Source organism: Eleginops maclovinus, chromosome 22 (genome assembly GCF_036324505.1).
Source record: "Eleginops maclovinus isolate JMC-PN-2008 ecotype Puerto Natales chromosome 22, JC_Emac_rtc_rv5, whole genome shotgun sequence".
Classification (NCBI taxonomy): domain Eukaryota; kingdom Metazoa; phylum Chordata; class Actinopteri; order Perciformes; family Eleginopidae; genus Eleginops; species Eleginops maclovinus.
Window position 1 is genome coordinate 14,879,833 of NC_086370.1, and position 25,419 is coordinate 14,905,251.

At 39.5% G+C, this 25,419-nt stretch overlaps 2 protein-coding genes across 11 annotated transcripts; one reads left to right on the forward strand and one right to left on the reverse strand.

Annotated features, from left to right (window-relative positions):
- Nucleotides 1-908: 908 nt before the first annotated feature.
- On the reverse strand, nucleotides 909-6,379 carry LOC134858463 (centrosomal protein of 55 kDa-like). 8 transcript variants are annotated; one of them, XM_063874369.1, is made up of 10 exons: nucleotides 6,248-6,379; nucleotides 4,622-4,783; nucleotides 4,263-4,505; nucleotides 3,161-3,229; nucleotides 2,763-2,913; nucleotides 2,439-2,568; nucleotides 2,155-2,344; nucleotides 1,999-2,073; nucleotides 1,711-1,827; nucleotides 909-1,464 (listed from the first exon to the last, which is right to left on the reverse strand). In XM_063874369.1, the coding sequence occupies exons 1-10, from the start codon at nucleotides 6,278-6,280 to the stop codon at nucleotides 1,273-1,275; spliced, it is 1,362 nt and encodes a 453-aa protein (XP_063730439.1). In that variant the 5' UTR covers nucleotides 6,281-6,379; the 3' UTR covers nucleotides 909-1,272. The 8 variants fall into 8 exon arrangements, with proteins under 8 accessions (XP_063730439.1, XP_063730447.1, XP_063730446.1 ...); XM_063874377.1 differs by having other exon boundaries at nucleotides 4,386-4,505; nucleotides 6,248-6,378; XM_063874376.1 differs by lacking the exon at nucleotides 6,248-6,379 and adding an exon at nucleotides 6,055-6,074.
- Nucleotides 6,068-24,973, forward strand: myofl (myoferlin like). Of its 3 annotated transcripts, XM_063874366.1 has the most exons (54): nucleotides 6,075-6,512; nucleotides 6,941-6,996; nucleotides 7,120-7,211; nucleotides 9,249-9,357; nucleotides 9,465-9,561; nucleotides 10,100-10,269; nucleotides 10,619-10,747; nucleotides 11,127-11,189; nucleotides 11,301-11,351; nucleotides 11,522-11,552; nucleotides 11,655-11,770; nucleotides 11,879-12,005; nucleotides 12,100-12,203; nucleotides 12,290-12,358; nucleotides 12,451-12,494; nucleotides 12,582-12,664; nucleotides 12,773-12,805; nucleotides 12,892-13,016; nucleotides 13,123-13,236; nucleotides 13,806-13,983; nucleotides 14,247-14,371; nucleotides 14,465-14,574; nucleotides 15,264-15,456; nucleotides 15,541-15,696; nucleotides 15,784-15,915; nucleotides 16,004-16,167; nucleotides 16,659-16,773; nucleotides 17,280-17,382; nucleotides 17,468-17,607; nucleotides 17,689-17,853; nucleotides 18,117-18,204; nucleotides 18,401-18,478; nucleotides 18,588-18,769; nucleotides 18,908-19,066; nucleotides 19,148-19,249; nucleotides 19,454-19,615; nucleotides 19,708-19,873; nucleotides 20,260-20,330; nucleotides 20,428-20,442; nucleotides 20,532-20,630; nucleotides 21,047-21,175; nucleotides 21,450-21,605; nucleotides 21,739-21,830; nucleotides 21,956-22,126; nucleotides 22,245-22,393; nucleotides 22,820-22,959; nucleotides 23,087-23,175; nucleotides 23,252-23,347; nucleotides 23,428-23,569; nucleotides 23,676-23,775; nucleotides 23,883-24,076; nucleotides 24,156-24,265; nucleotides 24,361-24,508; nucleotides 24,642-24,973. In XM_063874366.1, the coding sequence occupies exons 1-54, from the start codon at nucleotides 6,425-6,427 to the stop codon at nucleotides 24,678-24,680; spliced, it is 6,159 nt and encodes a 2,052-aa protein (XP_063730436.1). In that variant the 5' UTR covers nucleotides 6,075-6,424; the 3' UTR covers nucleotides 24,681-24,973. The 3 variants fall into 3 exon arrangements, with proteins under 3 accessions (XP_063730434.1, XP_063730436.1, XP_063730437.1); XM_063874364.1 differs by having other exon boundaries at nucleotides 6,068-6,512; nucleotides 18,908-19,249; XM_063874367.1 differs by lacking the exons at nucleotides 6,075-6,512; nucleotides 6,941-6,996; nucleotides 7,120-7,211; ... (2 more) ...; nucleotides 10,100-10,269; nucleotides 10,619-10,747 and adding an exon at nucleotides 10,992-11,015 and having other exon boundaries at nucleotides 18,908-19,249.
- Nucleotides 24,974-25,419: the final 446 nt, after the last annotated feature.

Consider the following 25,419-nt stretch of genomic DNA (forward strand, 5'->3'; position numbering starts at 1 on the left):
ACGAGATGTTCAGCAGTCAAACATTATTTCCAACACCAATTTGCATTTCACGCATTTAATGACACACAACTGTTCTCTGTTGACTGGGATTGAAACAACTTCCTTGTGTGTTAATCCAATTTCTTATATTGAGCTATTGGGCGTGTAAACCTTTAAGAACCGTCGAGATCTTATTAGTTAGACACCACTTTTATTTACGCTAGGAATTAGATTATCGGGTTTACTTCCTCGGCAGTGATTCAGTAATCGACCAGTGGCACTCCTAAACACAGGATTTACATCTAGGGCAAAACCTGGGATTTATTCATTTAAAGTTAAGAGAGAAATTGACTTAACAAATGTTTGTTTTAGAAAAAATAACACATTCTTAACTACCTGAAGGAAAGTGAGGTGTCCTAACCATTAGCACCTTTTCCCAAAGCTTATTGTAGGTTAACCCTTGGTGTCATGTTCCCTTTTAAACCTCCCGAGTCACTGCACAGACCTTTGACTTCCAATATTGTTGGCTAGCAATACAAATCCTAGTCTTTAAATAGCGCAGGAAAAGGGATTAACTAACACAAGCTGTTTGGAGCATTTCATCTGGTTTCAAGACGAGGGAGGGGTAAAGGACCTGCAGCAGCATCTCAGTATCACACATAACTGATCTGTTCTCCAGTATAAGCTACAAAGACCACTGGCATGCTGATGTTGAGCAGCATTTACTAGGTTATTAGCCTGTTAGCATGCTAACGTTTGCCAATTGTTCATCAATCAACTGCGTGTAAAGATGATGTGAAAGACATTTGTTCTGCAGGTATTTGCTCATAAACTAAAGTATTAAGCACACTTAAATGTTGCCCTGATTGTTGTTGCTAGATTTAAAAGTCAGTGATCACCCAAAGCCAGTAGAATTTATGCTTAAAGACTTAGATTTAGGAACGTTTATTTCAGTCAAAATGTGGATATAATGCCTGTAAGATCATTTCTGTTGGGACCATGAAAGTCCGTACAAAATGACATTCTAATGTACCTAGTATATGTTGAGATATTTCACTAAAGTCCCTGAAGTGTATCCTTTAGGGACCTTAAATGTCTAAAGCACACATGCAATCTTCTGGTAAAGCAAGAAAACATTTGAAATCTAACCAAAGCTTTGTGGAATACTTCAGATACTCAAAAGCAAAACGTCAGCAACTCAACACTGTAGTTTATTAAACTAACTTGTACCTCCGGTTACACAGTAAAGGTAGAAAACTAAACAGAAGACAGATCTGAAGTTCTCGTCTGAGCTCAGTCAAGACAGGTTTCTACGTGGGCCATCAGTTCTCGGTATTGACTGCTCGGATACTCGGCCCGACAGCCGGGACACTCCAGGCAGCTCTCATTCAGCAAGCTGCTGTAAGAGGAGCGTCTGAGGCTATCTCTGGGGCACATGGAGGGGGGGCGTGCCGCTTCACATGAGGTGTGATCCTGCTGGTCGCTCTAAAGGGAGTCATTGATCAGTTATGGCAAATCAACTTTTCACCTAGTTACATTATTTTTGTCCAAAAAAGCACACAGCTGTATTTTTGTTAAATATTAACAGTTTCTAACCATAGAGACTCGGCCATAGAAATTATTACCAACTTATTCTGCCCAAAGAAAAATGTAATGCAGTTTAAAGATTCATCAGGAATAAAGTTTGGATATACCATTTACACATGAAGTAAATGCAGTTTTCATGCCAACCTGTTTTTTCATTTGGTCTTTAGTTTTTTGCAGCCTCTTCAGAACCCCGACCATTTGCTTCTTTAAATACGCACAATTCTGCTTTTCATCTTCAAGGTCTTGTGAAGAAATCTTTATCTAAAATTAGAAGAGTCTGCATTACAATATTTATAAAGTGTAGCTTTATAAATATTGTTTTTTAATTATGAAGATGGATAGTATGGATAAACAGCATGCACTCATTAGTAGTTAATACTAAGGAATTATTCAAGTAAGTGGACATACTCATACTAAATGACACTTTCATACCTGTCGCTCCATATCTTTAATCTTTTCCTGGTCTGCATGGTGACGATTCAAAAATGCCCTCTGCATTAAAATAGACTAAAAAGAGAAACGTTTTTCTACATTTTGAGGCTTTACATTTCTTCTATCTACTCAATAAATAGTTAAATGAAGAGATACCTGCAGCTCAAAGTTTGCCAACTTGCGCTTCTCCTCATTCAGTCTGCATTGAAGGTCTTCAGTCTCAGCGGTCATCCATTGCTCCTCATCCTCAGAGCATTGATGGTGTTTCTGTGGACTTTTTCTGCTCATTATTTCATTTTGTAGCTGCTGCTTGAGCTCTTCCACTTCACTTTCTCTGTCTTCACACCTAAAGAGCAAACAGCCTGTTACGTAGCTGACAAGGTAACACCTTCGCCAACCATAATAGGTTTTATATTGATATTTTTCAGCTGCAGACATACTGGTTTCGGGTTTTTATCAGGGTCTGGTGCATCATGTTGACCTGCTCCCTGAGCACATCCAGCTCCTCTGTGGCTTTCTGTAGAAGTCTTTCATAGTGCTGCTGCATCTGGGTTAGTATTTGTTCATTGTCTGTAATAAAAAAGGCCGAAATTTACATTACAAAATATATATACCTATACAATACATGATTTTTCCAATGCATAAAAGACACAGATCCTTAAAGAGAGGGCCATTGAGGGTGATCTTGATATCTTAAAAACGTTGTTGTGACAGTTTGTTGCTCCAGTGGTGAGTGCCCACTGCCCACTGTCCCTCTGGCTCACCCTCTGAATGCTCCTCATTGTGCTGCTGTGAGCGACTCTGATTGGCTTCATTCAGCTGCTTCTCCAGCCATAACATTCTGGCCTTGATTTCCCTCACACAGGCCTCTCTCTGCTGGTCATATGCCAGCCACTGCTTGTTCTTCTCCAAGGCCTTGGGGGATTGAATAAAAGAAAGAGAAGCACATAACAGAGAAAGACAGGAAGAGAGTTGTGCCAGGGTTTAAAGCAAAAAAAAAAAAACTCAGTAAGACATTTATACTGTACACAGGAGAACTGCTTCACATAGATACAAATGCAAACAGAGAAGGCAGTTAAAAGATGCAAAAATAAAAGCATGGTGGATTAGGCAAAACTGAAAAATTAAAACGGTACAGACATTTTCCAGACACAGCACTTACATCACTGAGTTGCTTTTGGAGCTCTGTTGCTGTTTTTCTTGAGTCCCATTCACTTGAGGCAGAGTCCCACTTGACAAGAAATGACAGTACAGTATTACATAAATGAACAGAGTTTACCAAACTCTCTCCACGGCTTAAAGAAAAAGACAAAATATAGTGACAGGACACAACAAGGTCTGAAATACAGTCACAGTGGGATTCGGTGCATTAGACTATTTGTTTATGACCTCTAAGATATCCAGAGTGTAACTGGGATGGTATGCTCTGTATGAGGAAGAGTGTTTTTAATGGAAAACAGTGATCCTCCTCTTTAAGGAAACACTTCAATACAACTGCTGCCATCTAGTGGTGTAAGACTAGCAAGAGGCTGAAGAGGCTTCCTCGGTAGCAACCAAGTAGCAATACAACCAAAATCATATATAGTTCTGGAAGAAATTAAACAGACGACTCCAAATTGTTCTTATATCTTTACCGCTACATATATAGCAGCCATTCCAGCGTCTGTTGAATTCCAACTCAGATAAAAATGGTCAATAGTTCATAGAATACAATAACAAATAAAAATAATAATTTAACTCAAAGATATAATAATAAAACAAGAGAAAATTATAATGCTGAAGTGATCTCTTAATTTTTTCCGCGGCTGTATATATATATATATATATATATATATATATATATATATATATTTTTTTTTAAAGAAGTGCATTTTGCCAGCAGTTAAAAGAAAAAATAACAGTGCTGAATTTTTGCTTGGTTTGAGGGTCTTGGTATTGTGCATGCAGGCTTTCAGTCATGGCTTACTGGGACCTATGAATGCAACATGACTTTTGCTCATGTTATTATAATACATTAAATAAAAACCAGTCTTTTTGAGGATCTAACACTGATGTTTCCATGGAAGTGCCAAATAATATAAATTGCAATAGGGAATTAAATTTAAAAAGGAAAAAAAAAGAAAAAAACATTTGTTGTAATTCCCATCACAAAACACATATTTGGTTTTGTGACTCAAAATCAAAGTTTCCTTCTTATAAGGGCTGGTATGTTTGTTTAAAGTTCCCTTAGCATTACTTACTTACATTAAAATGTATAGATTTACCTTCTTCCGTTCAACTTTGTTCTCGAGCTGTTGACACCTGGTTGAAACACTCACTAGCTTGTTCTTGATTTCTTCAGTCTCTCCACAGTAACTGGATAGACTTATTTTTCTTCTCATACTCACTACATCCATCAGATGTCCTTCTTTCTTTCTCAACTGCTCCGAGGGCAAAGCAATGTTCTCCTGTTTGGCCGTGAGCTGCTGAGAACTCTTGAGTCTAACCTTTTCAAGCGATAAGAATCTCTGCGAAAATACATTAAAGATATGTATGTTTTACTATTGTTTAAGCTAATCTAAAACAATACCCTGCAGTACAGGTTGAGTCTCAGATTTTGATTGAGTAGTTTGAATAGGTTTACCTCTAACAGCTTGTTATGTTCTGAATGTTGACGAGACAGCTCAGCCAGGGACATCTTCAGATAGGCGTTCTCCTTCCTCAGGCTCCTGACAACCACATCAAGCTCAGGGTTGGGCTTTTTCCTGGGGATACCCTTTTGGTTCGGGGACGCCATCTCAAGCACCTGTAAACAAATATTACACAAGACTGACAATTTAAAAAAGAAAACATTTTCCGTTTTTGTCAAAATATACAATTTTAAAAATACACATTCTGAATGGATCCAAGTTGACCACAAATACAGGGCAAACTTAACTTAACTAAACCCAAGATTGTTTTCTAATCATTTTAGAAGTGACAAAATATACATTTACAGATTACTATCAGATCAAAAACAATCTAATCTTAATGCACGCAACATAATGCAATTTATACATATTGACTTTTCATTCATCTCATAAACATAAGAAACAACACCACTGGCTAAGCATGGCCTCTACATTTGTATTGCATTTTAACTAAAACCCGGAGCAACACATACAGAAATGGAAACATGAAGCTCAACTTTAAAGCTAACCAAGTGCTCTGCAAAAATGGAAATATCAGATCGTGTGAATCCAGAACCGGATTGAAATTTCCAGACCTGCTACCAAATGGACTTAGATGAGACTGTTTCGGCTACAGGTAATTATTGATAGCTTTGTTAAATTCATAACGCAACTTAAAAACGTAGCCAGCGTTAACATACATCATACTCTCACTCAACTCAACGAGGAAATGACTGGTGGTTAAACTGGATGCTGAATTTGCTACGGTAGTAGCCAAAGTTAAGCTAACGTCACGTTAGCAAACATCTATGTTTTTGCACACTTTTAAGCTATTTTTTGGTAGCAGGTTATATTGACAAAGTTTGTATAAAACCACATAATGTTAGCTAGCCAGGTACCGTAAGATATGTTGGCTGGAATAAAAACAAAAGTTAAGAAGGCCTTAATAGCAACTGTACACCTTGCTAGCATACATTGTTGATACATTTTGTGTAATTTCCATCAAGATACTGCCACTGTCGTTAGCGAAACATGACTTTCAATGTGAAATTAAATCCCTAAATTAATCTAGATCATTTTATAAAACGTTTATGTGCACCGTATTAGCATATTTAGTTAGCAGCATTACCTTAAGAGGGAGGGGTAGCAGATAGCGTAACTGTCATTGGATGGGTTGTGCTACTTACTACTTTAAATGTCGCCGCCTAAAAGCCACACCCCATCATGACACGTGCTTTAATCAGAGCTGTTACCGTGCGAACATTTGGAAATAACAATGAAGTGGTTCCTGGGCCAGCACTTTGTCTTAGTTAATGCTATGTGTGTTTTGGTTGTGTTTATTTGTAAAAGTATGAAGTGAAGGCTAATTATGGCATGTATTTTGTTTTAGGAAGGATGCATTACTTACAACGCCACTGGAAGGCGCTGCACTACAAGAGAAGAGTGGACCAACTCTGCTGGTTTCCCTGGATGATGCCTGAATTAACTCATCGTTGCAAACAGAGGTGCCAAGCAATATTGAGTATGACACATTTAAAAGGAGTATCTAGAAAGACATGCTGTCTATCCATGTGATGTTTAAGTTTTTCTCTCCTACTTACCCTCCTCCTCACATATTTACTGGAGTGTTTCATGCCTCTGACTCACGACTGAGGTTGCCCTCCGGAATTCACTCCTCTATCTTGAGCACATCTGTGTGTTTCAGTTTCCTCTGAGGGGCTCCCTGTCTCTCAGCCGAATATGATTCGGTGCTTTGAATAAGTTTGAAGTGTATCAAAATGCTGCGGGTCATTGTTGAGTCCGCTAGTGGGATACCCAAAAAGAAAATTGGAAACCCAGATCCCATTGCTTCGGTTGTCTTCAGAGGTGAGACTCTTTTTTTTTTTTTTTACTTTTTGTTTGGGAAACTAGTGCAACTCTTTTCTCCGTTAACTTTATTTTTGCTCTATCAGGCTATCAACTTTAAAGATTTTGACATCACTTTAATGCAGTAGCCTTGCAGTTTGCTTTAGGAATCCTTTGCTTAATGCTTAATTTGAATATTTTGGCAGTGATTCATATTCAAAACGAAGAATATATCCTTATAAGGTAACAATAGCACTGTGTCCACAGATAAAAGCATCCTATGGCCACACGGCTTGAAATACATTTACAAAATTACATTCCAAATGCCAGGAATTTTTATTATTGGAAGAAGTGTCTTTTTCTACGCTTTTCTCTGGGACATAATATGTTAAAAAGCTTGGGAATTTTTGCAAATAAGTGTGGAAGCTTACTGTTCATTGTGTCTACAGGTGAAAAGAAGAAAACCAAAGCAGTTGACAATGAATTGAATCCTGTATGGAACGAAGTAAGTACAGGATTAGGGTTAACTGTTACATGTGAAAGTCATGGTGTTGACAGGGAAAAACCACCTGGGAGCTGCTATTACCTCAGTTAAAACTTCTTTCTGTTTTCTTCTCTGTAATTACAGGTGCTTGAATTTGATCTTAAAGACTCTGCCTTGGATGCATCTTCATTCATTAACGTGGTTGTCAAAGACTATGAAACAATCGGCAAAGACAAGTATGTGTATGACAAGCAGGAATTGAAATTGTGACTTTTGCATTTTTTATATTGTTTGCTAAACACAGTGCTTTTTTGTGTGAAAAGGGAATGAAAACATGACCCCAGCTTACCTCCCAGTATGACTAAATAATGATACTTTACACATTCCTGCCTTGCAGAGGAGAACCATTGAGTGTTTATTACTTCCCCACAACTGAGTGTAGGCGGTCTTTACAGGAACCCCCCTCCCAGAAAAACAAACACTAATGTTACGCTGTCTAATGCAGGTAATGGATGAATATAAAAACCCCTCCACACCTCTACTTCTTAACAACGTAGATGTGTGTTTATGTGAAAGTGCTTGTTTCTTTGTACTACTTATGCTACAACTACCCTATTCTTTTTAATGGAGTCGTCATTATGATCTTTTCTTAAGAAGCATAACAGCATGTTTTAACTTTACTGAGATGCAGGACCCACAGCTACCATGTTAAGACTTGCAGCTGTGTTTATAAAGACGTTGTTTGGTCTTTCTCACAAAAGCATTCCAGCTATTATGAGGATTGTTTCCTTAAAAGGAAACAAGTAATTTAAATGTCTCTTATGATAAACCCAGACCGCAATGTATGAACGTTTATCACTTTTAAATTTCCTATCCGTTTGTTTGGCATACTCCTACATTTTGGAGTTGGAGTGTCTTCCTCTTTCTGCAGTGCAGGCCAGAAAGTAGACCATAATAACATTTCCTTTGAGTCACGCATGTGACTGATTATGCATGATATAAATTATTCTAGGGCAGGAACAAGGCATGGGGTGAGGGTGGAGGGGTGTCTACATCAGCCATGCACACACTTGGATATTTTTCCATGATCACAGAGAAGGAGGGGGGGGGTGAATAAGAGAGCTTGCGCTGGCTTGTCACTGGCACATCTGTGAGGACTAGTTGTAACTCAGCCTGTAATGCTCTGCAAAATAGAGTAAAGAGAAGGGGAACATCTCTAATGCTGGCAACCCTTTTGTCCCGGATTTCTTCTATTTAGGAAAACCTTGAGCAGGAATGTGACTCACAGAGCCTAACAAGAGTTTCTAATCTGTGATACTATCAAGATATGCCATTTGAAGACTGCTCCCTTTGTTTGGCATAGATTGTTTTACACCTAAATTAGCTTTGTTTAAAAATGATATCAGTATAGTATGCCATCCAAGTTATCAACATATTTTTCTGCATTTTGTTTGTTAATGAAGCAGTTCCAAATACTTTACAAATAATAGAATAGATTTTAAAGATAGTTTGTATACATCAGTCCTTGTTCTACAGTTAATTGCCATTCCAGATATCCTGACTTGTTCATCCTCCACAGCCGACCTTGCTTTCCAAGGAGAACCCACATTTTTTTTAGCTCTGTGTAATGATAATATACGGGCCTGAGCACACTGATGAATGATTTTGCCTGCTTACTCAATACTGCTTCTCCCCCCGCCTCCATTGCTCTATTTTTGTCCACCCTCAAACTGGGCACAGAGCAACTGGGACATGCCTGTGGTAGATGTTAATTGTTTCCATCTCTTCTTTTTCTTGTGCACTTTTTATCCTCGTGGGGGATGTTGTAACCAGCTTGTCCCTCTCACACAAAGTATTCCATTTGCTCTCTTAAGTGATGATGCTAGGCAAAGTGGAACTTTATCATCTGTTTTTGTTATGGGAGGATTTGTTTGAAAATGCCCATAGTGTTGCAATCCATTGGGATATATTAATCACTGTTGCTATGTGCTCTCTGTTTGGTAGATAGAGTAGGTGTTGTTGCACTGTTCATCATATTAAGTGAAGAAGTGAAATAAGGAAGTAGAAACGGCCAACACCATTTCAGTCACAATCACCGCAGCCAATTCCATAATGTGATCATTTCATCAGAGATGTGCAACCAAAGCTTCCTCCCTATTGTTTCTCTAAGCTATTTATCTGATCAAACAATTGTTTTACTCAAGCTGCAGTGATTCCTTTGCTGATGTACTGTTAGTATTATTGTCTGAAAAATAAATTTGATTGCTTTTCAGGTTAATTGGATCGGCAACAATCTCTCTAAGAGACTTTGCCAGTGGCAACGTGAGATCCATCCCATCCAAGAACGTGCCGTTGATCAATGAGAAACAGAAGGCTGTTGGGGTGAAAACATTTAGAATTACATTTTTGCAATTTGATGACACTAAATGTAAGCTACGCCAACCTCAGTTCTTGCAGTGGATAATGCCTGGTGAATTTGATCTTTTCAGGCAACAATCAATTTGCTTATTGGGTATGAGCTACCTGCCAACGCTATGCCAAACCTAAATGACCGACCTGACGTAGACATGTCCAATGTGGATGGTGGTAAGTCGACTGCCTAAGAAATGCAATAATTTACGATTTTTTCCTTTAAAAAAAGCCATCCTTATCCTTTATAGTAATTCATGATTATACTTTAGGGTATCCTGATTGACACAAATATAAACAAATCAGGGGAAGAGTGGATATTAATTTTAACAAATAAAATAAAGACAAGTCGCAAACATTGCAGTTTGATCACCAACTAACCCTCTCAGCAACTGTAAGAAATCTAGAAATGATAATCTAAAACATGCTACTGATATGGGTTTCAATTATTAAAGTATACTTGATTTCTTATCTAACAATGGGTAACAAGTCATTGATCCACTCGGATGCAAAATAAGGGATTACTGTTAAGGCTTGTAGGTATTGAGGTATCCGTAATCGAATAAAACTTCGATTATTGTTATTGATTTCAAGCACATTTACAAAAGAGTGTGTTATCACATGTTGCAAGGCGGTTAGCAGAAAGAGCTGCCAGCGTTTTTGTTATGAGTTTTTAATCCAAAGAATGTTGCGATGGCTGTGATTTAATCCACAGGAGGAGGTGATGAGGGTGACGAGGGGGAATCAGATGTGGAGGGGGGAGGTCAGAGTGGAAGCCCAGGAGCTCCCACTTCAACAAACCTGCCTGGGAAACTCAGCCACAAGCCACAGCGTCTCAGCCGTAAAAGGCATCGGGCCCTGGCCAACAAGCCTCAGGACTTCCAGGTATTGTCCGAGTTTTTATAGCTGTATTCGTGGATTATCACAAATGCCATTTTAAGGTACAATTCTTATAAATAGTGACATGAATGACAGCAGCTTTTACTACATGAAGTAGTCAACCATAGCTATTTATTTATAACATTTATCACTCATTTTGGAAAACTGCCAACATGTAAATCATTCTGCTTCAGGGCAAGCAATTTCACACAAAAGAAACATACTTGTGTTTCCATTAAAGGTCTGTAAATGTATTTGAGCAGGCTCGTTTCTGCACTGAATACATTGGTATTTGTCTAGACAAAATGATTTTAAGTGTTTGTTCAGCTGCCTTGCTGTTGTTTGCAATGTTCAGATTCGTATTCGGGTTATCGAGGGTCGACAGCTGCCCGGCAACAACATCAAGCCAGTGGTTAAGGTGAATGTATGTGGGCAGACACACAGGACCAGAATAAGGAGAGGAAATAACCCGTTTTTCGACGAGGTAATGAACCATCACCACAAAAAATAGTGTATCGTGTAGATGTGAATTTTGCCTTTTTTCTTGCCTGTAAACATCCTCCCGTCTTCTCTCTTTGCCGCTTAATCCCCTCCAGCTTTGAGTACCCCATTGGGTATTTCGCTCTGTATCGACAAGCTGTGAAATGATCGTGGACCTTAAAGGACCTTCAGCTTTTTCTCGTATCTAACCCCTCTCCTGTGCATTTTCTCTTTCCTTCCCCTTTGCCAAAGCATAAGCATCTTAACAGACTGTAAGTCCTATAATGTTCACTGATAACAAAATGTGTCTAACACCAAAATGTATAATGCATACAGTGACATGAGAAATACTGTTTTGTTAATGCCTTCTATCTGTCCTTCAGATGTTTTTCTACAATGTTAACATGCTTCCCTCAGAATTGTTTGATGAAAGCATCAGTCTTCGGGTGCGTAGAAAACTCCTTTTTGAAGCTATTTTCTTTCTATAATTTGCGTGGTTGTAAAATGTTTGTATTTCTTTGACTGCTAAATCTGTAAACCGTTGTTTATCCCCACAGGTTTATGACTCCTACTCCCTCAGATCTGACAGTCTAATGGGAGAATTCAAGGTATGCAAAGAGAAGATCTTTTATATCCTTATCGCTTCTTTATTCCAGAAGTTTGACCTGTATGGATTTATAACTCACAAGTAGGGACTCGCTGTAGCAGGATTGTGGATTTTATCACCAGCGGGTTGAGAGATTTCCTGTAATTAAAATGTTTTTTCTTGCATACCCAGCTGGATGTCGGCTACGTCTACGATGAATCAGGTCGGTTTCCCATATTAAATGAATATTTTACAAGAAAATAAAGTATTTTTTGTATATATTAAATATATTTAAGTTGTGTATTGCACATTATGCCATGTACAGGTCATGCCATAATGAGGAAATGGCTCCTGCTGAGTGATGCTGATGACTCTAGCTTGGGGGCCAGAGGTTACCTGAAAGTCAGCATAATTGTTGTGGGCACTGGAGATGAGCCACAAGTGAGTATACCTTCTCTCTTACCGTCAAGTTTCTCTCAGACACAGAGGACAGATCAGTTTTGAAAAAGATCATAACAAGCTTCCCTTTCCTCTCCTTTCCCGGTGCAGACTGAGAGGAGAGACATAACTGAGGATGAGGACGACATAGAAAGTAATCTCTTGGTGCCAGCCGGTGTCACAATGCGATGGGCCACACTCAGCCTCAAGGTGTACCGTGCCGAGGATATGCCGCAGAGTTAGTGACCCATAAACTCTTGAAGCCATTATAGTTTAATGCAGTCAAATCTCCTTAAAGAAATCTTGCATTTACAAGCTTCTTTACTTTGCAGTGGATGATGCCTTCATCCAGACGATAAAACAGGTCTTTGGAGGGGATGGAGACAGAAAGAACTTGGTGGATCCATATTTGGAAGTCAGCTTTGCTGGGAAGAAGGTATTTTCTGTTTAACTCAAATAAATGCTTTTAATGTCTTACTGTGTGAATGTTAATGACATGTAATGGCATTTTCTTTATTTCAGCTGTGCACCAAAATCATTGAGAAAAATGCTAATCCGGAGTGGAATCAACTCATCAATCTCCAAGTCAAGGTTAGAAAATAAATAAGATGTATTTTGTGTGTTTGATCTAAACACCTTAACATTTAGCACAAATCAACAGTTGCCTCTCTCTGCCTCTTTAGTTCCCGTCCATGTGTGAACGCGTCAAGCTGACTATGTATGACTGGTAAGAGACAAACTTAATTCATACACAGCTGAACAAGTGACAATAATATCACAACCAATATTAGACGATCCAGTTCTCTCTTTGTAGGGATCGTCTCACAAACAATGACGCCATAGGAACAACGTTCTTAAACCTAAGCCAAATGTCTTCCTCTGGTGGAGAGGTTGAAGGTAATCCTTTCATCTGTGTTTGTCTAATGATTGGTGTGACTCAGGGTTTTATATTTTGATAATGGACCATGACGGTTAATCCATGTTTCCCTTCCCCTCTGGAAACAGACGCACGGGCTGATTGCAACCCAGGGTCTGAAAGTAAGTAAGAAATGTTCACCTGCATGATTTAGTTTTCAACACTTTTGTTTGAGTGTTTAACCTTTGTGTCTCTTCTCATGTTACAGTGAGCACAGCAGCTTCAGAGATTGGATTTCTTCCAGCTTTTGGGCCCTGCTATGTCAACCTGTACGGTAGCCCGAGAGAATTTACTGGCCTGCCCGACCCATATGATGAACTCAACTTTGGAAAGGTAAGACCACCCTATCAGCTCAGTACAGATCAGTTCAGCACTGTATATATAGAGACGTGATATTTGGTCTTCATGATAGTCTACTTTTGCTTTTGATCTGATGCAGGGTGAGGGGGTCGCCTACAGAGGGAGGGTCCTTGTTGAGCTGTCCACTCAGCTGGATGGAAAGGTTGACAAGAATGTGGATGATATCTCCAGTGATGACGTCCTGGTTTCACAGGTATAAACTGTGTACTATCATTACTGCTTGTTACTTGGATTGGTTTACATGATAATCCTTTAGGTGGGAATACATTTTTATTCTTTTTAGTTGGATATTCCAACTATAAAGTACTGTTCGAATAAAACTGGTATTTCTCAATACCTTCAGGCTAACTTACAATTTATATTAATTAACCTTGTGCTAAAACGTACATACATAATAACTGTGTCTAATGCACACATTTCTTTGATTGCTGATTTAAATTTAATTAACATAATTACATAACAGAAGATAATTTGGTTTGCTTTTTTAACAGCTTGTATCTTATATGACCCCAGTGACTCCAATACAATCCAGCTAATGTTACCACACTGAACAAATAGCACATCTCTTGTTATTTTAGATGATTTTTTTAATGAAAACTTCAGCAGTTGTTTAATGGTAAGATTCATGACACAACAATTATCCAAAGAAGTGTGCCGTATAACACACATTTATTATAGATCTTTTAGCATGATTGAGAAAAGAAACATAAATAATCCCTCCCTACCCTCTTACACTGCCACATCCTTTTTGATTGTGTGCAGAAATACCAGCGGAGGAGGAAGTTCTCCCTGTGCGCTGTGTTTCACAGTGCGTGCATGCTTCAAGTGCCGGGGGAGCCTATCCAGTTTGAGGTCAGCATTGGTAACTATGGTAACAAGCTGGACTCCACCTGCAAACCGCTGTCGTCGACCACCCAGTACAGCTACGCTGTGTTTGATGGTATGAAAAGAAAGAATAATACACATTTTTTTCACAATTGATGGTGTTTTTGTTCAAGACAATGCACATGCATTACATAATATTTCAACCCTGGTAAATGTCAATACGAAATATATATGTATTTGATCCTTAGAACTTTGCTGTAACAGTGAACAATGTACATTTCTGAAGTACAAAAGGGCTTGGACTCCAAATGATAGTTAGTGGTCCACTCCAGGACTTGTGGTTAAAATGACTGGGTGTGTTTATTTTGTATTCCTCAGGTAATCACTACTATTACCTGCCCTGGGCTGACACTAAGCCTGTCGTGATTCTCACGTCATACTGGGAAGACATCAGCCACCGTCTGGACTCTGCCAACCTACTCCTCTTCATCGCTGAGAGACTGGTGAGAACAAGTCACAGTGGCACATATTCTACATGTCTACACAGGCAGTACTGCTCAGTAATATCCTTTCACTGTCTGTGTGATTTATTTTAGGAGTCCCACCTCACCTCTTTAAAAACAGCCATGTTAGCCAAAGTGCCTGAAACACGTCTGATAGAGATTTGGCTCAAACTCATCAACCACATGCTTGAGAATCTGAACAGGTAAGACAGGATCAGACAAACCCTACAACTGGACCTGTGGATTGTATGAAGTAATGCTTTGATGCAGCTTATCATTAGGAAAACTAGTCATTGTTTTAAGTCTAATACATTTGAAGGTGCTAAGACATGTCAATATCACTACTCCTTACTTTTGTGACCCTATATTTTCCAGTAACAGTTGGAATAAAAAATAGTATTGTCATTGTAAGCCCATTTCATGACACTCTAATACAATAGTAAATAATGCAAGTACAGCTTTTCAAATAAGAAAGTAACCTTTAATATTTAAGTTGAAATTGCGACTTGGATAAAATATTAAATATCTTACATAAATAAATGTACATAAAACACCAGACACAAAACAATAAACTAATTGGGCTCTGTTAATTTAAATTGCACTTTTACAAATATTAAAGAGTCCTCCACCTTTAGCAGGTTGTGAACTGCCAATCCAGTTTTCAGGGGAAATAATCTAGCGAAACAAGTAACAACATACTAGCTGTACATTGGACTTAAACCCAACATTTTCACACACCACAGCTGTTGACAAAGCGATCAGCATCGAAATATATTGATGCCATGTCCATTTCTTTTATGATACGTCGATTGAGTTATTATTGTGATAGGCTTAATTCTTTTACCTTGTTATTTTCTTTCAACGTTCGTCTTATTAACGCATTATTTGACAGTTTCCAGCTCCCAGTGCTGGAGGGCAAGCCCAATGTGACCGCATTGGATCTCCAGTTGAAAACGCTGCGAGACGCTGCTGTGAACAGCATCAAAGAGATGGCCACTCGCATGAAACAGGAGGCTAAGATTGTCAAGGACACTGTTGGCGACATTGAGGACTGGTTGGAAAGAATCAAGCAGCTGGCAGAGGAGGTCAGCAAAAGCTTGAATATGAAGTTATGTAAAAAAGTTAGTGAAACTTTATCATGTAACTCAAATGTTGTGTGTCTGAATCAGCCTCAGAACAGCATGCCTGATGTGATCATCTGGATGTTAAGAGGAGAGAAGCGGGTGGCTTTTGCTCGAGTCCCAGCAAACCAGATCCTGTACTCTGAGTTTAGCGAACAGGCGCGTGGCAAGCACTGCGGACGGACTCAGACCATCTTCATGCAGGTACAGCATTATATATTTTTTTCAAATTAGATATTTTACTGGTAAGTTCAGAAAGAGAAGACACCGTTGTATTTTTTTCTTTGTCAGTACCCTATGGACAAAAACAAAGGGGAGAAGGTCCCTGTTCAGCTGCGGGTCAACATGTGGCTCGGACTCTCTGCTAATGAGACGAAGTTCAACAGCTTCTCAGAGGGAAACTTCAGCGTGTATGCTGAAATGGTAAAGTAGCTTCACTTTACATTCACTTTTTTAACTGCCTTTACTTTTAATCTGATTTCCGTTGTGTTATCTGACTTTTTTTCTGCAGTATGAGAACCAGGCCCATGTTTTAGGGAAGTGGGGAACTACCGGTCTGGTTGGTCGCCATAAGTCCTCAGATGTGACTGGAAAGGTGAAACTCAAACAAGAACGCTTTCTGCCCCCCCCTGGATGGGAATGGGATGAGGACTGGTTTGTTGACCCTGAGCGAAGGTAGGTCTATGAAACTCACCATATAAAACACACACACACACACACACACACACACACACACACACACACACACACACACACGCACACACTCACAAAACCCTTCATGATTAATAGCTTGTACAGTCAGAAAAACAAACATCCTGTTATCACTGTGTAGCTGAACACACTCCAGAATCCTTTTCAGTTTTCAGCTCTATTAAACCGGTAATTGACAGTGATCATTTATCAGTGCTTAAACCAGCCATAATCACAATCACAGGAAATATAAAAGGAAATTGGGAATGTGCCAGACTTTTTGTTTAAGGAGGTCTCCCTCCCTCTCTTAGTGCCTCCTAGTCCTTTGCTTACATTCTCCCATCAAGGCTCATGTAAACAATTTAAGATCTCTGATGCCTAACATCCTGAGCTCCTTCGCTCAGTTTGTCATGGTCATACATAGCTGCTGCCTGAGTCACGAAGCTTCTCATTAACCTTCCTGGGGTTTTCTACAGCCTGTTGACAGAAGCAGACGCTGGACACACAGAGTTCACAGACGAGGTTTTTGAGAACGAAACACGTTTCCCTGGTTTGGATTGGAAGGCTGCTGAAGAGCCATACACAGACGTGGTACAGCCTACTGCTCTCACACACACAAACACACATTTAAGTTTTGGGAAAAATGTGGGATAAGATAGCAGGAGAGAAGCCTATCTATTCATGTTAGTTTACAATGTTATCAGTGTTTCTTAGGAAAGGTAGGTTTCTGTGGGATACATCTGAACAATATCCCAAATAACTTTATTTTAGTGATAGAAAGAGAACTGAGAGAGAACTATCAACCGGCTCAGTTCATTGGAGTGTTTTGCGTTATTTAGCATGTTGTTTTGGTTTAACAGCCAGCAATGTTACTGTTTTGATTCACTTTTCCTTCCAGACGCAGCAATAGCGTATACAATGTCTGGTAAATGCATAGTATTATATATATATATATATATATACATTCTCAGCAACAAGTCAAACACACAAAACTAGCAACTAGCTGTTGAACATAGTGGAACATTTAGCAACTTTACGAGTCTACGTTTATTAAAAGCTATACAGTACATGAATGACATAGGATCTGTGTTGTCTAGAATGGAGAAAAGGTTCAAAGCCCAGCAGAGTTTGAGTGTCCACCCGGATGGAAATGGGAGGATGTCTGGAGCTTTGACAGCAACAAGGCTGTTGATGAGATAGGTAACACCACTAACACAGAAATATGTGATTTTCTGTTTAAAACATTAGATTTAACTTGTTCTCTCTGTGTGTCTTTTGGCTTTAGGATGGGAATATGGTGTTACCATTCCTCCCGATGACAAACCCAAATCCTGGGTCGCAGCTGAGAAGATGTATCATGTCCATCGCAGGAAGAGACTTATAAGACCACGGAAGAAGACATCTGATAAAATGGCTGTTGCTGAGGTAAGAAAATGGTAAATGAGGAAGCCGTTAGATTTAAAAGATTTTTGAGCAATTTTTTTTCTGTCCTTGTGTCTTCCATAGAGGCGAGACCCAGGGGAAGGCTGGGAATACTCATCCCTGATTGGCTGGAAGTTTCACAGGAAGGAGCGCTCCTCTGACACGTTCCGCCGCCGTCGCTGGAGAAGAAAGATGGTTCCGTCAGACTGCATCGGGTCCTCTGCCATCTTCAGGCTGGAAGGGGCATTGGTGAGTCCAGAGAAACATTACTAAACATGAGTTCCACATTTCCCCTAACTAGGTGGTTGTCATGACAACTTATATTGAATGCCACCTGAGTCATATCCTCTGATTTTTCTCCTGCATGTGCGTCTTCCTGTCAGATGTTGGCAAATCACTCAGGAAGTTTATTTTAGTTCTGCATTCTTCCTTTTCCAATTTTTCTTAAATTTTGCTTAAATGTTTCCTGTAAAGTGTTCTTTTCAGCACCTCACGCTGCGTTTTGTTAACAGGGTGTTGATGTCGATGAGAAGGCCAGTAAAACGGATGCAGCAAAACTATTTGGTGCCAACACACCCACTGTTTCCTGCCACTTTGGCCGTAAGTAGTTGGGCCAGATAAAGTTAATGCTGGTCACTCACTGATTATTTCTTCAAATTCTTGATGCCAGATAACTTTGAATCAAGGACTAAGTGAAATCTGGATACATCCGCAGTGTGGCAGATGTTCTGTGAGATTAAATCTGTGCTTTCGGTTATAAATGTGGAACATGCTGACAGATTTCATCTCCCTTTAGAGTCTTATCTCTACCATCTGAGAGTGTACGTGTATCAGGCGAGGAATCTCTGTGCCATGGACAAAGACAGCTTCTCTGGTAAAGTCAAATCCTGAACCAGGATGAAATACACAAAATCTACTAAGGATCCTAAAGTTTTCTAAATTAAATATTAAATTAAACATCACAAACTCCTGGTCCTCCTCAGATCCTTACGCCCATGTGTCATTCCTCCATTTGAGTAAGACCACAGAAGTCATAAGGTCCACCCTGAACCCCACATGGGACCAGACGCTCATCTTTGAGGACATTGAGATCTACGGAGACCCAAAAACTATTGCCCGCAACCCTCCTGATGTGGTGCTGGAGCTATGTGACAGTGATCAAGTAGTATGTTGTACATTCTATCCGCCAAATCAAATCACATAGGCATACAATGTATTTAGCAAAAAAAATGCATCTGAGATTCATGGTTGATATAATCAGGCATGGCTAAGTGTTAGTTTCTCACTGCGCTTTATTTACAAGGGCAAAGATGAACCCATGGGTCGCTGTGCGTGCCCTCCTGTGGTGAAGCTGAACCCCAGTGTGGCTGTCAGCCCTAAGCTGCTGTGGTTCCCTGTCAACAAAAAAGGTCGTAATGCCGGAGAGATACTTGTGGCTGCAGAGCTCATACTGAAGCACAAGGTAAAGAAGACACTGAAGAAAGTAAACATGTTGATTCACTTTTACAGTACTGAGAAAGTGATGCTTTTCTTTGTTCTCCAGGGGAATGAAGGAGAAATGCCTCTGCTGCCTTCTCGCAGAGGGGAGATGCTCTACATGGTTCCCCAGGGCATCAGGCCTGTCGTGCAGCTCACTGCGATTGAGGTACATTACATCATCGTGCTCCTTTGCCAGCCCCTGTAAATTTCCCATCACACTCATTACATGTTCAGACAGGATCAGCCCAACCCTGAGAAAAATCTGCTGTGGTTGCATTTCCTATCCGTATTTCCCTTTCACTCACCTATCTTTCACCACTATGCCAGCCTCTAATCTGTCTCTAATGATTATGTTTCTATTCAATCCCAGGTCTTGACTTGGGGCTTGAGGAACATGAAGACCTACCAGTTGGCCACAGTAACCTCTCCTAGTTTGATTGTCGAGTGTGGTGGAGAAATTGTGCAAACTGCTGTAATCAAGAACTTCAAAAAGAATCCCAACTTCCCCGGATCTGTGCTGCTCCTCAAAGTGGTATGGACCCTCATCTTTCTGGAATAGATATTCAGACATCTTGCATGTATAGATTTCCTCACATTGCCTGTTCTATTGCTTTCTCACCTTAGCTTCTTCCCAAAGAGGAGATGTACACCCCTCCCATCGTGCTGAAGGTAATCGACCACCGGCCTTTTGGTAGGAAGCCAGTAGTGGGTCAGTGCACCATCGACTGCCTGGAGCAGTTCCGCTGTGATCCATATCGCATTAACAATGAAGTCTGCATGTCTGCTAGAGGTACAGTATACACACACATGGCAGACACATACTTGGATGCTTTTATTAGAGGCTTTTTGATTTAGATGTGTTTTTAATTTTGTAACATAAAAAACACGGTTTTGCCATGCTGTTATTTAAATTTTAAACAAACATGATGTCCGAGATGCAAGAAGAATACCCTAAACATAAAGAAATGCATATATTTATTTAAACAATTATAGAATTCTGATGAAAATTACATATAATAATTAGTTTTTCAATTAAATTATTTAAAACAAATTAATAATTATTACAGTAATACTTTTATTTTCAGCTGCAAAAACGTATTGCTTACAGGTCAAAGAAAGCACACACTCTCTAACCGCAGTGGAGTCTTATTGAATCCTATTTTCTTTGACTTTCAGTGGCGATGATAGCTGCTGCCCAGGCAGATATTGTCATAGACATCGATGAAAGACCTATCGTCAAAGCCGAGGTAAGTAATAATGTAATCACTAAAGATGTGACAACATTTGCAATTCTACGTCTTTCTTTTATTGATAAGTATTCTTTGTTTGCTTCCCACTTTGCAGCTTCATGCAGAAATGGTGAGTTTTTGTTTGTCCTATCACAGATCGTATTTTTAGAGATGTTATCTATCAGCTGATGAAGTGAATCATTATTTCCCCCTGTGTAGGAGAAGGAAGCAGTAGACTGGTGGAGTAAGTTCTTTGCCTCTATTGGAGAGCAGGAGAAGTGTGCGCCTTACCTGAAAAAGGGATACGACACATTACAGGTAAGAACACATTTTTTCACATTGCTTACACACAATCATTGATTTCATCTTTCCTTGAGTTCTTGTCTGTGATTCTTTTACAGCATGCTTGATCTGTGGCATTCAGGGTTGTGACCAGAAAGTCCTGCTTCTCATTCTTTTTGATAATAGTTTGCATTGGTATACAAAAAAGAAAGAAGATTGTGTATTGAGATGCTGACAAGAGCCGTCCAACAAAGGGGACATTTAGTAGTTCTTAAATGAAAAACAATAATACTTATTATTGTGAGTTCTGTAAAAACATAAAGTGTGACGTGTAGATAGCTTGAAAGATCACACTATATGAAGTACAGTTAGTTTCACATGGAATATGAAGCAATAGATTACAACAGATGAATCATTTCTGCTCTTCTTTCTGTTCTTGTGTTGGTTTTCAGGTTTTTAACAGTGAACTTGAAGAGGTTCCAGAGTTCCAGGGACTCACTGATTTCTGCAGCACTTTCAAACTTCAGCGAGGAAAGACAGAGGATGAGGAAGATGACCCCTCAGTGGTGGGAGAGTTCAAGGTAAAGAAGCCCATGGGTACACACTGCTTTGGATGCTGCACAGCTACTTAAACTAGCCTTTGTCTGCCCTCTGGTGGATCATTTATGAAATGAAACAGTATTATTTATATAGCCTTCTGATTGGTATGTCTGTGAGGGGATGTAGTACCTCATTGATGTCACAATCGATTGTTACCTTCTTAGAAATATGGTCTGAAGTTCCTGTGTGAATGTTATGAGCTTATAGGAAAGATCTTATATGACTAACAGTGCTGTCTTTTTTGGGTGTATTCAGGGCTCATTCAAGATTTACCCACTGTCGGATGACCCGGGGGTGCCAGCTCCACCCCGCCAGTTCAAAGAGCTCCCTGAGAGCGGACCGCAGGCCTGCCTTGTCAGAATTTATGTGGTGCGCTGTCTTGACCTGCAGCCTAAGGATACAAATGGCATGGTGAGTATTAAATAAAGCTGCTAATTAACATCCTGGTGTAGTTACAAAGAATTGAGTCACAACTGTGCTCTTGGTTGTATGTTAAGTTAAAAGGTCATTCAAGTTTTTTTATTTTTTTATTCTCCTTTCTCAGTGTGACCCATACATTAAGATATCCTTGGGAGGCAAAACACTGGATGACAGAGATAACTACAAACCAAACACACTTCATCCAGAGTTTGGGAGGTGAGACAGCAATGTGTGACATGTTGTATATTTTCTATTTGTTCAAATGATTGATGCCAGTTTGAAGTTAATGTAAAATTACAAAGAAGCGACTTATGCATAATATGTCGTATATTTGTGACCAGGATGTTTGAGATGTCCTGCTTCATGCCTCAAGACAAGGACCTGAAGATTGCTGTATATGACTATGACTTACTGACCAGAGATGAAAAAGTGGGTGAGACAGTCATAGATTTGGAGAACAGACTCCTGTCTCGTTTCAGGCCCTGCTGCGGCCTGCCACAGACCTACTGTGTGTAAGTATGAAATTCCACAGTATAATATCTGCAGTACAGTTGGTACCAGACAAAGTGGGCCAGGGAATTCTTTGATTTCCTGTAGTTCCAAAGCCACAAATCTATAATTTTGTTGCAGCTCAGGGATCAATCAGTGGAGAGACCAGCTGAAGCCGTCTCAGATCCTGCAGAACGTAGCCAGAGTGAGAGGCGTCCCTCCTCCACGCATCGAGGGAGATGGCAGCTCGCTCTCTTTCTCAGGAAAGGAATACCACCTGCAAGACTTTGGTACTGCTAATGTCAAACACCATGTTATCATATTTTTTATATAATTATTACTTGTATCTCAATGACCATGTTTTTGATTAAAAGAATATCTGAACAGAATGCTTTACAACTATTATGAAAGTATGCTGAAGTTGTATCACGGCATAAATACAGTGTTAACCTGTATCTACTGAAGACCGGGGTTTCAACGTCTAAGACTGAGCTTACCCTCAAACAAAATGAGTTAGTTTACCTGCTCAGTATTCCTGAATGCCTATTGGATCATGTGCTATTTGATCCTTTAAACACTCAATGTTACAACTAATGATATTTTTTCACTTCCATTCTCTGAGCCAGCCTTTGTGGTCCTCCTCACTTTTTACCTTTGCTCTACATTAAACAGTCTTTTTCTTCCTTGACCTTTGTGATACACTGTGCCCTTTTCAGAGGCAAACACTGCGATCCACCTGCATTTAGGCCCAGCCCGAGAGAGGCTGGCCCTGCATGTCCTCAGAAACCAGGGATTGGCACCAGAGCATGTGGAGACCAGAACCCTATACAGCTCCCACCAACCCAACCTGTCTCAGGTTAAAACAACACAAATAACTCTACATTTATTTTTTAATTACAAGTAGCAAATATATACAAGTTCTATATAGGCCTAACGCTTTTATGAATCCACATTTTAACGTTGAATCTTTACTGCGAACACAGGGACAGATTCAAATGTGGGTGGACATTTTCCCCAAGAGCCTTGGTTTGCCAGGGCCCCCATGTGATATCACTCCACGCAAAGCCAAGAAGTAAGGGATACTTCAACAAAATAGCGTTTTATAATAATGCATTCAAAGATTAAATATAACAGTTTGTTTGAAACAGGTATGTCCTGCGAGCCATCATTTGGAACACAACGGATGTTACTCTGGACGAAACAAGCATCACTGGAGAAAACATGAGTGACATCTACGTTAAAGGGTAAAGTACCCTTCATTTATTTATACTTCCTACTCATATACTGAAAGCTTATCTGAATTCTACATTGCCATGTTTTTCAGATGGATGCTGGGTATGGAAGACAACAAGCAGAAGACTGATGTACACTACAGATCTTTGGATGGGGATGGAAATTTCAACTGGCGGTATATCTTTGATTTTGACTACCTGCCTGCAGAACAGCTGTGCGTGGTCTCAAAAAAGGTGAGTAACGAAAAAAGCACAACATGATTGTTGTGTCATAACTATATAATTTGATTGTGTGCTGCTACGATGCAATCTTATGAATGAAGTTTCTGTATTTTTACAGGAACATTTTTGGAATCTGGACAAAACCGAATTTAGGATTCCTCCTAAATTGATTGTCCAGATATGGGACAATGACAAGTTCTCCATGGATGACTACTTAGGTTAGCATTATGATTAACCCCACACAGAGGGAGGCCTTGAAAGAGAGAGATCTACAAAAGAGCAATAAAAGACAAATTATTATTTTCTGTCAATATTTCTGTTACAGGATCCCTTGAACTGGACCTGCTCAATCTGATCTCTCCAGCTAAGAGCCCAGAAAAGTGCAGCCTGAAGATGTTGCCTGGTATGGCAGGTTCAGCCTCCTCCAAAAAACCACTGCCCAACTCACTCTTCTCCCAGAAGTCTGTACGAGGCTGGTGGCCATGTGCTATCGAGCAGGATGGGAAACATGTGCTTGGTGTATGTTTATGTCCTCTGCACATTCCCTATTTTTTTCCCCCCTGGATACTGTTTAAGATTTTGTTTTCAAACACAACAGGGGAAGGTCGAGATGACACTGGAAATAGTGGAAGAGATGGAAATGATGGAGAGACCTGCTGGGAAAGGCAGAGATGAACCAAACATGAATCCCAAACTGGACTCACCCAAGTAATAAATCAGAGTCCTTAAACATTAAAACAAATCATACTTTTGTAGTTCTATGAATTGTTTAACTAATGTCGCTGTCGTTCTCCATTCAACAGCCGGCCTGACACGTCCTTCTTCTGGTTTACAAACCCTTGCAAGACCATGAAGTTCATCATTTGGCGCAGATTCAAATGTATTTTCATTGCAGCGATTCTTCTAATCCTGGTTTTGTTGTTCCTGGGGATCCTGTTCTACTCTCTTCCTGTAAGATTTTTTTTGTTTACTGACTTATATACGGCTTATAAATTATTCTTACACTTCAATACTTATAGTTTTTTCTATCATTCCTCAGTATTTTGTTATCTGAGGGACTTAAATATTTTTTATATATCCACAGAACTACATCTCAATGAAGATCGTGAAGCCTTTCTCCTAAGGAGCATTGCAGAGAAGCTGTCTGTCTCTGCTGCAGAAACTACAGTCCTACTCACTGTTACCGAGCCTCAGAAATATGCAATAACTTCCTTTGCTGAAACATTAGCAGCATGATCTAGCATGTTACTCTCTCATAATCGCACCCAATGTACTTTGATTTTTGCACTTTCATTATTGGTTACAGTATATTTCTTATGTTGCAAATCATGTTCACTTTTAGACACCCCCCCCCCCCACCCCCCAAAAAAACCCAATGATGTCTATTATGTGTTTTAATAAACTCTGTTTTAAACACATTGTTACTGTTTTGCTATATTTTGCACACAATTGCAATCAAAGCAGCTCTTTGGAAATGATCTAACTGTATACTAGTATTAACACAGGAAAACCAAATCCTTTTATCAACATTAAGTTAGCAATATCAAAACGTGCACATTGTGTTCATATATTAAGTTATTTATATTGTAAGTCACTAGACCTATTTAGAATATTCTAAAAGCATTTCGCCTTATTGCAAATAGGTACATGTTGCAATAAAGAGAATATTTAAATAGCAACCAAAAAAGAATGGGGGAAAAAAGCTTAGTAATAAATAACAGATCTCAATCGTGTAGAAAATTGACAGAACATACATTTCCTACAATTAATAACATAAAGTAATTTGTGCTAGTGATTCTATGAACACTTGACATTGTGGCTATTTGTCTTATTTTTCTCTACTACAACATGACATCAATATT

Bases quoted from the DNA above. Each gene is read 5' to 3' on its own strand.
- LOC134858463 (XM_063874369.1), bottom strand. From the start codon at position 6,280: ATGAAACACTCCAGTAAATATGTGAGGAGGAGG. The intron at 4,784-6,247 runs GTAAGTAGGAGA...ATTTGTTTACAG, and splicing joins GTAAATATGTGAGGAGGAGG to GTGCTTGAGATGGCGTCCCC. The intron at 1,828-1,998 runs GTATGAAAGTGT...TTCTAATTTTAG, and splicing joins TTAAAGATATGGAGCGACAG to ATAAAGATTTCTTCACAAGA.
- myofl (XM_063874364.1), top strand. From the start codon at position 6,425: ATGCTGCGGGTCATTGTTGAGTCCGCTAGTGGGATACCCAAAAAGAAA. The intron at 13,984-14,246 runs GTATGAAAAGAA...TGTATTCCTCAG, and splicing joins CAGCTACGCTGTGTTTGATG to GTAATCACTACTATTACCTG. The intron at 23,348-23,427 runs GTAAAGTACCCT...CATGTTTTTCAG, and splicing joins AGTGACATCTACGTTAAAGG to ATGGATGCTGGGTATGGAAG.